Source organism: Myxocyprinus asiaticus, chromosome 10 (assembly GCF_019703515.2).
Source record: "Myxocyprinus asiaticus isolate MX2 ecotype Aquarium Trade chromosome 10, UBuf_Myxa_2, whole genome shotgun sequence".
NCBI classification, from domain to species: Eukaryota; Metazoa; Chordata; class Actinopteri; order Cypriniformes; family Catostomidae; genus Myxocyprinus; species Myxocyprinus asiaticus.
The window spans coordinates 42,357,041-42,371,359 of NC_059353.1; the positions used below are offsets into that span (position 1 = coordinate 42,357,041).

General features: G+C 40.0%; 1 protein-coding gene across 1 annotated transcript in view; it reads right to left on the reverse strand.

Moving 5' to 3' along the window:
• Window positions 1-14,319, reverse strand: part of ttn.1 (titin, tandem duplicate 1) — a 157,021-nt gene that overhangs the window by 130,712 nt on the left and 11,990 nt on the right. Inside the window, 20 exon segments of the mRNA XM_051709103.1 lie at window positions 4,019-4,063; window positions 4,457-4,951; window positions 5,248-5,727; window positions 6,336-6,524; window positions 6,635-6,760; window positions 6,846-7,130; window positions 7,359-7,587; window positions 7,666-7,834; window positions 7,925-8,066; window positions 8,176-8,436; window positions 8,545-8,805; window positions 8,912-9,172; window positions 9,272-9,535; window positions 9,629-9,889; window positions 9,973-10,233; window positions 10,333-10,596; window positions 10,994-11,266; window positions 11,790-12,056; window positions 12,166-12,447; window positions 12,532-14,234. Coding sequence (XP_051565063.1) covers window positions 4,019-4,063; window positions 4,457-4,951; window positions 5,248-5,727; window positions 6,336-6,524; window positions 6,635-6,760; window positions 6,846-7,130; window positions 7,359-7,587; window positions 7,666-7,834; window positions 7,925-8,066; window positions 8,176-8,436; window positions 8,545-8,805; window positions 8,912-9,172; window positions 9,272-9,535; window positions 9,629-9,889; window positions 9,973-10,233; window positions 10,333-10,596; window positions 10,994-11,266; window positions 11,790-12,056; window positions 12,166-12,447; window positions 12,532-14,234 — 6,518 coding nt within the window.

Sequence of the window (14,319 nt, forward strand, 5' to 3'; positions counted from 1 at the left end):
ACTTTGTTGATTACTAGTGTGTAAGTGTCATTGTTCTTTGTACATTTGAACTCTTTGCCAGACTTGATATATATTCCATTAAAAAGCCAGTTAGCACTTTCTGCGTTCTTTATTCTCACCGACAACACAACCTTAGAATTCTCCTCTGCAGTAATGTCTTTTAAAGGTATTTCAAAAAAGACCTCTGATGTTCTTTTTATCAAAATGTCCTCTGTTAAAAACTCCTCTCTTTTGCCTTCTTCTTGAACGTGGACATCTATGGACTGTTCGACAGTGACCTGTCTGATTGATGCATCGATTGTATTATCTGCTAAATCTCTGCCATAACATTCGGCCGCAATAGACTGAATTTCCTTGCTTTCAGTCTCAGTGAAACTATGGATCTCCATTTTGGATTCAACAGCCATCTGAGCCATGTGGTTTCTTGACTCTTGGATATAAGTTTGTCTTTGAGATACATCAGATTGGAAACAGACTTTGGTTTCTGTTTGCAGAACAGCAGACTGCTTTGTGGGTGCTGAAAACACTTCTACATTTTCTGTTAAAATTGGTGAGAACACTGGATTTGAAGACACTCTGGTAACCTGCAATTTCTTAGGTTTGTCAAGGAGCATAGGACCTGGTTGTTCAGTACTCAGGACATGCTGCTCCTGATTAAGTATAGAGTAGAAGGCAGCATGAAGCTCATTTTTAAGAGCAGCTCTCTGAGGGTATTCACACTCAAAGGCAACTGTTATTTCTATGGGTGGACCAGCCGTTGTAATTAGGTAGGTCAACATTGTGTATTTTGGCTCATTACGAACCTTAACCTCCTTCACTTCCACAGCTCCTAAACTTCCCACTACATCTGCCAAAATTAATGGTTGATCGCAAGCCACAGCAGACAGAAGTGTTGTTTTCAACTGTTGTTTGATGTGCAGGCTGTGTACATTTGGTACAGGAATTACAAAGGTAAGTTCCTTTGGAAGAGTTTTGCTTTCCTGTGATTCAGTTATAAGAAGAGGTTCTGTTGGCTGAGTTGTAATACTTATTTTTGCCGCCTCTGATCTAGGAATGCTCTGAGACATTTCACCAGTCAGAATATGTTTTTCATCCATTAGTATGGACTGCCTGACAGACTGACCCTCTTTAATTAGAACTGCAAGGTCTTGCTCTGCAGCCTCAAGAGCAATGCAACGTTCTGTTGATATGGCTTTTTCCTCTACATGGAAAGACTGAACTGGTACTTCAGCTTCTACATTTGTCTTACAAGTGAACTTTTCAACTGCTTTTAAACTGTCTGTGAGCCTCTCTTCTATAGAATGACATTCAGACACTGATGCTGCATGCATGTTATTCCAGTAATCCTCTTTCTGCACAAGTGCACAATGCTGCTTGACATCACTTTTTATAGGGCTTTCCTTTGAAAGTGGCAGAGGCTGTGAGACTACCTGAAGAACACTCAAGGGTCTGGTCTCCGTTTTGTGCTCAATCATAAGGCCTTGTACTGTCACATCAAGATCTTTGGTATAATCTACTGTCAGTTGCACTCTTTCTTCTTTGGTAGCTACATATTTTCTGTCTTTTTCTTGTCTCTGGGTGGCTGTCTGCTTGTCTTGCTTTTCACCTGAAAGTAATCCTTCTTTATATAATGCTGTTTCAGACTGCACAGAGTGAAGATGTAATCCGGAAGGACCCTCAACCCGTGGCTTTAAGACCACTGTCGTATCTTTGGATGCGAACTGTGATAACTGTTCACAAGAGACTGTTTTCTGTTCATCAGAAGAAACTGTGTGCAAAAGAACTGCAATTTTTGTAATATCAGCTTGCTCTATATTTGGTTTCTCACTAGTGAATCTGCCCTCAGACTGAAGAGTTTCTTGGTCACTGATGAGCTGTAAATGAAGCTGCTGATCCTCTTCTTTCTGGGAATCCACTGAAAAAGGTTGAGCTAGACTAGGTATTATGGAGGTTTTGTCAGCTTGAAGCTTGTTTTTTTCCTCAGTAATCGAGGCTGACTTTAATACTGTATCTTTAGAGAGCTGAGCAGTTTCCTCAACTGCTCTATGAATTTCAATTGTCTCTTCTTTTAAAAGAGTGTATTTAGTCTCACTGACAGATGAAAGAACTGGTTTGAACCATTCCTTTTCTACTAAACATTCATTGGACTCTGTGGTTGATAGCTCTGAACTATGACTCTCTGTAAGCATTACATTTCCTGATGATGTTGCAGTATACAATAATTTAACCCCTTCTGTAATTCTGTAGCTTCTTTCTTCTTCAGGACTTGGAATACTTGTGTATTCCTCTTTAAGAATCGGTAACATAGTTTCAACTTGTGGACCACTAACAACAATTTTTGATTCTGAAGCTGTCTGAGTCTTTTCTGTTTCCTTTTTAATGAAATCCTCAGATTTTTCAATTGTTAGTGGTATAGTAGTCTCTGAAATGGCAGACATAAGTTTCAATGACTCCTCAACAGTCAGCTCAAGCTCTTTTACATCTGGACTTCCAATATAATCGCAGTGCTGCTCCATCAAGCCTTGGCTTTCTTGAACAGAAGAGGTCATGGCAGCCATGTGGAGCTCTTTCAAAGGAGTTGCCATTACTGGCTTTGGCTGGACAGGGGGAAAGTTCACTCTCTCCTGCACATCAAAAGATTGCAACACTGCAGCGTGGCACGTTACCTGCTCCATGTGCACTGTGGCTGCAGATATATCTAAAGCAGGTAATGTATCTATCTGCTTACTTGCAACAATTTGATTGTCTTTAGTGCCAAAGCTCACACTATACAAACCCGATTCAGTGACTTCTTCAGAAAATTGTTCAGTCTCCAAGAGTGCAACAAGTTCAGCACTACAAGAGGTTTCTCCAAGAGGATTACATGCCCTACAAGAGTAAACACCACTGTCGCTTTGTCGAACGCCCAATATCTTCAAATAGCCAGACCCATCAGTATTATTCACAATGATACAGTACTTACTAGGTTGCATATGACTGCTACCCCTGTACCACTGAACATCAGGATGTGGACTCCCTGTAACTGTGTATTCAAAGAGAGCATGGCTCCCAACTGTGCACTGTACAGACTCAATTATTTTGATGAAGTATGGAGGCAGCCCAATTACCTCTTTCTGTTTCATTGTGTCCCTTGCCTCTACATAAAGATAGGAAGTACATGTTGACTTGCCAAATTGGTTGCTTGCGGTGCAAGAATACTCTCCCTCCAACTCTTTCGTAATCTTAGATATGACAAGAGTATGTTCTTCCTTCTCTTGGATGAATGAATAGAGAGATGAGGATGTTATTATTTGGTCATTGTGGTACCACTGAATATGTGGTTTAGGAAAGCCACATACTATCACAGTAAATGTAGCTGTGTTTCCAACAGTTGCAGTTGCTGGTGAGAATTTGGTTAGAAAGACTGGCTTTTCAAAATGTTTTTCTAATGATTGTGAAAATAATTTAGACTCTGGCTGAAGTTCAAATGTTTTGCTTTTTTCTTTAACACAAAGTCTTGTTGTGCAAGAGTCCTCGTCAGTTGATATAGCCAGTGTAGAAAATGCTGAGCAAAGAAAATGATGAAATTGTTCAATATAACTTTCATAATAAAGAGAAAAATGTTGCAATGTGTATCATTTGATTGGAATGTCACATTATTATGTCAATATATTGTTATATTAAGAAAATGTTACATTGACAAAATGTTTATAGTATGTTAAGACTATGCAGATATGATACTACTATACAAGACTATATAGTGTGCATAAATGTATTTTATAAGATAAATAAAATAATTACTCTGTTAGCGAAAATAATCCCTAAACCCAAGAATATAAAGTATAAGTAAATTACTCTGTTAGCGAAAAGAAACCCTGAAGCTTCAAGAAATGCAAATCATTAACTCTTACCTTACTATAAAATTATGCACGTCAAAGTAAAACAAAAATGTAAAACAGAATTTAAAAAAGCTACACAGCAAAAGTAAATAAAGCAAGCCAAAAAATAACTTCTGCATATTTTGCATCTATTCATTTACCTCTTGCTTCTTCTTTACAACTGGCCTCTTCATCCACTTTGAAAACTGTGAAAAGAAAAAAACAATGTTAAATGTGTGTGAAAATATTTTCTGGGCAATATTGTTAGTATCTGTGGTTCTTTATTATTATTTTACATTCTCCATTTTCTCCTCCAAACATAATGAAAATGGACCACATCTCCCTTGTGGAACACCTATGACACCCATGGGTGTCCATTGCAGTCACTTTCAGTCACCTCCTTATAGAGACAACATTTGCATGTTATGATTTTATTCTCCTTTCTATTTTGAGAGATGTCACTTTTGATGAGATGGCAAAGAGAGGAAGATTCTTTTCTCTCTCTCTTATTATAAAAGTGGGCATTTGAGTAAAGAATTTAAATGTGTGCCGAGGGCAAAAATAAAAGGTGGTAAAGACCAAAGCATGCAAATGCCAACCTGTCTTCACTCTGAGATGAGGGCTGCATGTTTTGTCTCCTGCAGCACTGATAACTTTGCAAGAATATGCGCTCCCTTGCCCAGAACCGATATTCTTTACATTTAAGCAGTACAAGGGCCCATCATGTTTCAAGGAGTACACCCTTGGCTCTTCAACAATCAACTGGTTGTGTAGCCATACAATGAACGGAGAGGGGCTTCCTTTTATTATATAATAAGGAGAAGCACTCTCCCTTTGTTTGGCAGGGAATTCTGGGGACAGTTTCACAAGGAAATCTGGCTGAATCGCATCATACATGTCACGCTCCAACAAAGGTATAACATCAGGATAGCAATGTCGGCTTATCTGCCACTTTGTTGTCATGTCTCCAACATTCTGTAAGGACTCCTGCTTTTCTTGCTCAGAGGCCTTTTTACTTGACTCATTTTCAGTTTTAGAAGATTTACTGATAGAATCAGAGGGTACAGGGGTTTCTTTGGGACTCGCTTCTTTAGCTGAGTGAGAATAAAGTTAGGGAAATTTATTAGGGATTATTCAGTAATTCAGCATATTTTAGCATTGACAAAGAAGAGTTAGTGAGATGGAAGGATGATGTTAGGCCAAGCGTGTAAAGGATTAAATTATTAACAGTATTAAAAATTATTACGTGGAATATTACATTGTAAATTTAAATAAAAATTACAATTGGTTATAACCATATGGAACATATTTTAGTTTAAAAAGAATAACCAGCAGGAAGCATGATGGAATGAAATGATCATAAAAAATAAAATGAAAAATCTGTAACCACCTTCCACCATGAGCTGCGCAGATGTTTGATTCTCGCCATTTATATTATTAACAGTACAGCAGTAACTTCCCTGGTCCCCAAGCTGGACATTGAATATGATGAGAGATATGACCCCTCCTTGATGTACATACTGCACTCTTTCTGTATTTGTGATTTTCCTTCCATTATGATCCCATACAATTTCAGTAAATGGCTGTCCACTGAAGGAACAGTTGAACTGAGCCACACCACCCAGGTTGACATTGAGATCATTCATTTTCAGGGTCAAAACAGGACCAGTTGAGTATTCTTCCACAGAGGTAACTTGTTGAACCTCTATGCTTTTTACAGATGTTGTCGACATCATCACTGTAGACACAGTTTCAAATGTTTGCATAGTGGAAGAAAGAGTCTCACTTGTGGTCTGGGAGGTGACCATCTCCGAATGAGTTATTCCAGTGTGCGAAACACTTTGACTATCTACTGTTTTCACACTGAGATCTGAGCAATAAAAAGAATAGCATTAGACATTTATAAATGTCAAATCGTCATTTAGAATTTAAAGATAATAGATCATCATCATTGTAGGGGCAAGGTAATGAGAGATGGCAGAATTTCATAGATGAGGTCTGACAATTCAGGATTAAGGATGATGACAGGCAAAATGAGGTTTAAAATGTTATTAAAATTACTTTTCTGTGAGAAAAATAAAATTTATTTAAAATAAGAGCTTTGTCATTAATGGTCTATGGTTAGTCTTCTCAATAATGAAAGAGAGGAGATGCAATTTGGTTTTGTGCTTGAATCACCTACGTTTTTTTGGAAGGTGAAATAGTGCTTTTGACATGCACAGCAAATAAACAAGGGGTCTATTCTTGGTAAGGTGATAGACGATGGTGGAACTAGCCAACTGTCCAGTGAACTTAATCAAGCTAATATTGGGCTATATGATAAGAGAAAAGAGTGCTGCTGGTATGCATCATGTATTTTGGTATTATAAAACCCTTCATTAGTCAATGGAGCATGCAAAAAAGCCAAGCAGGTTGTTCAACATGGTAAAGATGACATTGTCTGAACACAAAATAACCTAAAAAGTTTGTGTCACATACCATTAACCGTCAAAACTGCAGAGCAAGAGACCATTCCTCCAGAATTGCGTGCAACACACAAGTATTCTCCTGCATCTTTGGCATAAGCTCTGGAGATCTCAAGCTGGCAGCTATCATCAAAGTGGGACATTTTGTAATTGTCAGACTGCACAATTTCCCTATCTCTGTAGTACCAGGTAATGGTCAGATCTGCAAAAGTGAAAATAATACTTGTTAACTCCACAAGAAAATATATTTTTATAGATTCTAATTAAGAATATGCTAAATATTTTTTTCCCCTAATGGCAGGAGAATCTTACCATCTCCAGAGACACGGCATAGGAATCTGGCTGATTCTCCTTCTTCAGTAGAGATATCTTGCACTGATTTAATGATAACTGGTGGAGACACTGGAGCCCCAGTGTCCGGAGAAACCACTTCTAACACTATTCAGAAAATTATGTTTTTGTTGGTTATATACAGTAAAGGAAATATAAAATCAGTCCTATCCTAATGTCATAATAAGCTCACCTTCAACATTAAGTGCAGCAGAGCTTGTGGCTACTCCATAGTCATTCTTTGCTTCACAGTTGTACTGAGCTGCATCTTCTGGGAAGACCTCAATGAGCAACAATATGTGCTCATTTCCCTCCCTTAGGAAGTTACACTTGAAACCAGAAGACAGGGCCTGAGAGTTCTTATACCAGGTCACCTGGGGCTGAGGAGTTCCTGTCACATTCACAGAGAAGCGTGCAGGCTTGCCAGCCTCAACAGACAGAGGCTGCATGTCCCTGATGATCTGAGGAGGCTCTGGGACTGAATTAAATCCGGAAGAACATATTAGTCTAAGACAATCAACTTAATTAATAAATAAAGCTCCACTTTGACATTTTTGCTACAATGCACTTAAATTGACAGAAATATACTGTTTTGCCAGGAACAAAACGTTTTAAAGAAATATATTCAGGTGAAGTGTTTTAATCAGTAATAATAAAAATGAAATGCAGTAGAATAAAAAAAGAACTGATCAGAAGGTACACTCACTCTTGACATGTAGATTGACCGTGCTCCTGTTCTTTCCCGCGATGAAAGTATATTCGCCAGCATCACTTCTGTAAGTTTCAGTGATTGTCAAGCGATGTGTCTTTCTAACTGTCAAATAGCTGAAGCGGTCTTCAAAAGACTGGATTTCAACACCATTTCTTAGCCAGCGGCCTTCAATTTCATCCTCATTAACTTCAAACTCAAATGTAGCCCTCTGTTTCTCAACCACCTGGAGAGGATAAAAAAAAAGACATGGCAGAAAGGTAGCGTTTTACCATGTGAAAGTAATAAGACAAAGAATAGTTACAGTGATGTCCTTCTCAGCGGGCTCAGAGATGCGGACATCCTTGCCCTCCACTGTGAGGTTTGCCTTAGAAACACTTGCACCAGCAACCACAGAGTACTCTCCAGAATCAGACATGCGCACTGTCTGGATAATAAGTCGCTGCAGGAATTTTTCAGTGGTGGCTTTGAACCTGAAATATTGGGAAAGTTACATATTATGGACACAGTTGAGATCTTTGAAATCATCTGCAGCGTAAATGACATAAAAACTGAAAACATGCCTGTCAGATAACTCAAGTTCCTGTCCATTCTTCATCCACATCACTTGGACATTGGGTTCAGAGAGCTCACATTCAAAGATAGCCTTCTTCTTCTCAGTTACTTTGATATCCTTAATGTGCTTGGTGAATTCAATTACACGAGCTGGAGAGCACAGATCCAGTACAGATTTGTAAGGTTAGGACAAAATATAGTAGTATCACAATCTGGTAGGTTACATAAGGGCAGCTTTAATATATAAACACAAAAATACCATCAACAAAGAGTTTGGCTGAGGTCTCAGCAGATCCAGCCAAAAACTTGTACTCTCCAGCATCCCCAAAATGAACGTTGCGGATAGTGAGAGAGTGAGTCAATTGTTTGCAGCGAATCTGGCATCTATCACTGGATCTGAGCTCTACTCCATTCTTCAGCCATTTGTTGGTGATACCTTCATAGTTGACATTCGTCTCAAAAGTAACAATGTCTTTTTCTTTAGCATTGAGATCTTGAAGCATGGGAGTGATTTGAATTGCTGAAAGATTTCAAAAGGCATTTGTAAATATGTAGCTGATATCAAAATTTGTGAAAATATTTCTGTGTAATGACCAACAGGTTTACAGAAAACCTGCAAATTGCTTACATTTAACAGTCAGATTAGCAGAGACTCTGTCGTTCCCACACACAAATGAATATTCGGCAGCGTCCTCTTGGCTGCTGTTCACGACTTTCAGTTGGTGCACCTTGCCCTGCACCACAAATCCATACTTCTCACTAATCTCAATCTCAACTCCATTTCTTAGCCAGGTGGATGGAACATTGAAATGTGAAACCTCACACTCAAATGTGGCTACATGGGTCTCTGGAACCTCAATATTCTTTAGAGGTTTTGCGATTTTCAAATCTGAATGAATGCCAGGGAGACAAAACATGTCAGAATGCCAAATTTCATACATAATGATGAACACTACGTAAGATAATTAAACAAAAAAGATTTGTGAAATACTTACATTCAACATGAAGATGTGCACTGCACTGCAAATGTCCAACCATGGCAATATATTCTCCTGTCATGTGGCCTTCAACACTCTGAATGATGAGTTTGTGGGCTTTCCTCTCAGACAGTATTTTGATATTTGAGCTTGGTTTGAGCTCTTGATTACTGAATATCCACTTAACTGGAATGTCATCGTGGGACAAACTCAGCTCAAACGAGGCAGTGGCACCCAACAGTGATGTCACATCCTTAGGTTTTTTCACAATTTTGATAGCTATAAAATAGATTAAAGGATATTGAACTAAATCTAATGACTGCAGACTGATTTAAATAATTGTAGACTTTACACACACACAAAAAAAAAAATACATACTTTCAACATTCAGTCTGGCATTAGCAGAGAGTTTTCCAAGTTTGAATCCATAGACTGATTCATCTTGAGTGTTGCAGTTCTTGATCTTCAGGGTGTGAACATAGCCTTCTACTGTAATCTCGAATTTATCACTTTGATGAATCTCAACACCATTCTTGATCCACTGAGATCCTTTCACATCTAAATGGGTCAGTTCAAGACTGAAGACTGCCTCCTGAGTCTCTGTAACAGTTTGGTTCTTCATAGTCTTCTTGATTTTAACAGCTTGGGTAAAAAATGAAAGCAATTACAAGTAAATGACTGAAAAAATAATGAGAAAACATAATTTGTAAACGAGTCAAGTGAAGCATAATTTACCTTCAACCTTTAGGTTGGCTGATGTCATGGAGTTTGCCACCTGGTAGGTGTACTCTCCAACATCCTGTGGCCTGGTGATGACAATGACAAGGCGTCTGACAGCATCAATATTTTCACTCCTAACATTATCGCTGAAGTCAACAGGTTGGCCATCTTTCAGCCATTTGCCTTCCGTAGTGGGATTAGCAACTTCACACTCCAGCACAGCAGTCTGGGATTCTGCTACAGTTACGTCATGGAGTGGCCTATTTATAGCACCACCTTGTGGAGTGGTGAAAATAAAATAATTTAGGACTCAGATTTGTGACATGATTCCCATATTGTGCATGGTGAAAAATACATACCTGATACAATTAGCTTTGCTCTGGATTCCTTCTCACCAGCCATAAAAACGTACTCTCCTTCTTCATCCTTCATGGCATTCATAACAGTGAGGCTATAGTGTGTACCTTTGCCCTCAATCTTGTACTTTGCACCTGCCTTTAAAGGTTGATTCTTGAAAGTCCAGAGAGCATCAATGCCAGGATGAGATACCTCTACCCCAAAGGTGACATTCTGGGTCTCGGTGCAAACGCAGTCCTCCATGTGCTTAACAATAGTGGCTTCTATAAAACACAAATAATAATGGCATCATTATGAATTATTTTACAACAATAAAATCGAAAAAATGAAAAAATATAATGAGACAGACAAGTTATACATACTCTGGACAGAAAGTTTACAGGTTGAGTCTGCTTTGCCAACAATCAGTTTATATTGTCCTTCATCTGATGCATAGGTCCTGCTAATGGCCAGTCTCTGCTTGGATCCTTTGACAACCATCTGGACTCTATCGCTTGGCATTAACAATTTGTCACTGTGGTACCATTTTACTGAGCTAATGTCAGTAGCAGAGATTTTAGCCTCAAGGACAGCTTTGGTGCCTTCCACCGTGGATACGTCCTTTAGTGGTATAACGAAGCCAATTGCTGTGTAAGAAACAAAATGATTTGTAAAACTGTCACTCTCCTGATTGAAAATGGAATGCTTGGAAACCCATAGACCATATTCACAGCAGCACCATATTTGATTTTTGTGGGAATGACAACGAGGCTGTGAGGGATAGATGTAAAATCTCTTCAGTGGGCTGTACTGCAGTTTAAAGTGTTTCTGGGTCATTATGCAGACAAAACATTGAAGAAAAAAAAATCTTTCAGTGACAAAAATCAGATGGGATCTAGGAGCTTTATACAATTTGTTCCTTGCATGCCATTAAAGTTATGTTTAGTTTATCCCACATGGCCTCGTTTTCATTCCCGTTAAAAGATGCCGCTACTGTGAATAAGGTATATTGGACATTGCTTTAGCATTAAAAAGGTGGCATACTTTGAACTGTTAGCTTTCCAGTTGTAGAAATGTTCTGAGCAGGAACAACAAAGGAGTACATTCCTGCATCATCCTTATTGGCGTCTTCAATGAGAAGCTTATGGGTGACTTTGTCAATGACCATGTGAATCTTATTGGAAGCAGAGATAGCTTGACCATTCTTCATCCATGAGCCCTCAACATTTTCCTGAGAGAATCGCACCTCGAGCTGGGCGATATCACCCTCACAGATTGTCAGGTCAGAAAGACCTTGCATCAAAGTTACAGGGCGCACTAAAGTGAACAAAAATGCACATAAGATTTAAATTAGCTTTTTTTTTTTTTGGTATGCCCAATTCCCACTACTTACTAGGTCCTCGTGGTGGCACGATTACTCACTTCAATCCGGGTGGCGGAGGACAAGTCCCAGTTGCCTCCGCTTCTGAGACAGTCAATTCGCACATCTTCTCACGTGGCTTGCTGTGCATGACACCGCGGAGACTCACAGCATGTGGAGGCTCATGCTATTCTCCGCGATCCACGCACAACTTACCACACGCCCCATTGAGAGCAAGAACCACTAATTGCGACCACGAGGAGGTTACCCCATGTGACTCTACCCTCCCTAGCAACCGGGCCAATTTGGTTGCTTAGGAGACCTGGCTGGAGTCACTCAGCACACCCTGGATTCGAACTCGTGACTCCAAGGATGGTAGTCAGTGTCAATACTCGCTGAGCTACCCAGGCCCTTTAAATGAGCTTTTAATCATAAAACAGACAACTATTGTGAAAATAATTTTAAATCCCTAATACTCACATTTCATCTTAAGGGAGGCACTCGTCTTAAAATCTCCCACTTTGAAAGTGTATTTTCCTTGGTCCTCCTTCTTAACATCTTTCACGGAAAGACCATGGCGACCACGGCGTGCAGTGACAACATATTTGAGACTAGGAGTGATTTGTTTGTTTTCAAAATACCAGGTACCTTCAGCATCCTCACGGGACACAACACATTCAAACTCTCCTGAATATGTCTCAGGCACTTCTGTATTCTCGAGGTTCTTTACAATTTCAAGTGGTGCACCTGTGTAACAGATCACATTGTATATGTTTTATTACTTAGTCTAAAACTGTTAAAGAGGTAGCACTAATGAAAGGGAATCCACATTTTAAAAAAAAGTCTTTACACTAACCTTCAACATAAAGTGAGGCATTTGTTCTTATGTGGTCATCATCAACCACCACGCAACTGTATTCTGCTTCGTCCTTCATAGAAATCATCAGCACAGACAGAAAATGTACCTTTCTGTCAGAGTGCATTCTGTATTTGTCTCCTGAGAAAATTTCGGCATTGTTTTTTAGCCATTTGACCTTGACAAATGGCTCATTTGTCTCACATTCAAAGGTCACCATTGAGTCCTTCTCTTTAGCATTCTGATCTTCTAGTTGTTGCGTGAATAAAACAACTTGTTTGCCTAGAAAACAAAAAAGGCAAAGATAAATTATTATTATGGAATTGAACATGTAGAAACAGCAACAAGTGGGGGGAAGGGTTTTACCTTGAACCAACAGGAAGGCATGGCTTGAGGTCTCTCCAGCAACATTCATGGCTTTAACCATGACACTTGCAGAGTCCTCAGCTGCAACATTTTTGATCACTAATTCACAGACATGGTCCTCTGGCCAATACCAGTACACACGGTCTGATTTATCCAATAAGATTCCATTCTTGAACCACTGACACTCTGGATCTGGTTTGCCAGTGACTCTACAACGGAAATGTACTTCATCGCCTAGGCTAACAGTCTGGCTCTGGATCCGTTCCATGATTTTTGGAGCCTCCATGCTAGGAGAGAGTACTATTTTCTCTGGTTTAATTTTGGGGGCAGTGAGTTTACGCTCCTCTTCTTTCTTCTTCTCAGCATCAAGCCCTAGTTCTTTAGCATGATGAAGAAGCTCTTCTTTCCTCTTTTTTAGCATACCCTCATAAGACTCATCCTTCTTGCGGGACTTGAGCTCTACTGCAGTAATTGCTTCATAGTAGCCCTCCTGGGTTCTACGCTTAAATTTGCTTTTTAGTTCCTCCGTCTCTTCTTTTAGTTTCTCATGGATCACTCTCTCTGTTTTCCTCAGCTTGACCACCTCCTTGGGTTCTTTAGTGGACTCTGATGGTTTCTCTGTTGTGATAACCTCGAAGGAGACTCTGCCATGCTCTTGTACTGGTGCAGGAGCAGGGGCCTTAAACTCAGGCGCACGACGCAGGATCGACCTGAAATCCTCCCTCTGCTGAATCTCAAATTTCACAACATGCTCAACAACACCTTCAGGGTTTTCAGCCACAACTCTGACATCTCCTGAATCATAGGACTTACAGTCTGTGATTTCCAAATAGTGAATACCATCATAGTGTAGTCTAAATCGTTTACTCTTGCGGATGAGCTGTCCATTGAGGTACCAGTTGACTTTTGGGGTAGGGTAGCCAGTCACCCTACAGCGGAATTTAGCTGTTTCTGCCTCCATGACTCTTACTGGCTCTGGAAGAAGCACAATCTCTGGCTTGGTCTTCTCTAAGATTTCATCTCCAGTAACTCCTGAGGGGCCGCCCTCATGGGCAATACGCTCCATTTCATCTATTCTTTGTCCTCGCCTTCCCTCTGGGAGCTGACTTTCCTCAACAAGGCTTTTCTCATCTTTAACAATTAGTGTAGCGGAGGTCTGGTCAACTCCGAACTTGTTGGTGGCTCTGCAAGTAATGATACCACTATCTCTGGAGTAAGCAGCTTCATAGTCAAGACTACAATAGCCAAACTCATTGACCATGCGCAGTCTGTTAGCAGCTTCTAGAGGCTTGCTATCATGCAGCCACTCAACAATCATGGTTGGGTCACCAATAGGGGTGAGCCTGCACTCAAAGTGTGCAGGTCCAAATCGCTTCAGCCTGACTGAGGTAAGCTTCTTTTTGAAGTGTGGCTTCTGTTGCTTCTCCTTGTCGTAGAGGTCACCCTCCTCCCATTGTTCCTGACCATAGCGAAGATGCAGTGGCTCCAACTCTGGTGCAGCAATTTCTTTGGCCTTGTAAGTACCCTTGGGAATGACAAGCCTCTTCTCAGGCTGAGGTTGTACTGCGTCTACCTCAACATTGACTCTGCAGCGTGTGGTATCTCTGCCAGCTTTGTTAATAGCTGTAGCAGTGTACCATGCGCTATCAGATCCTGTACTCGATGGAATCTGGAAACGAGCCTCTCCTTTTCCACCATCAATCCTAATAAACAAACAAATTTAGTTACTTGTAATAGGGTGATAACTAGGTTGTTTTTGAATTCTAGTTCACATAGCATTACAGGGTG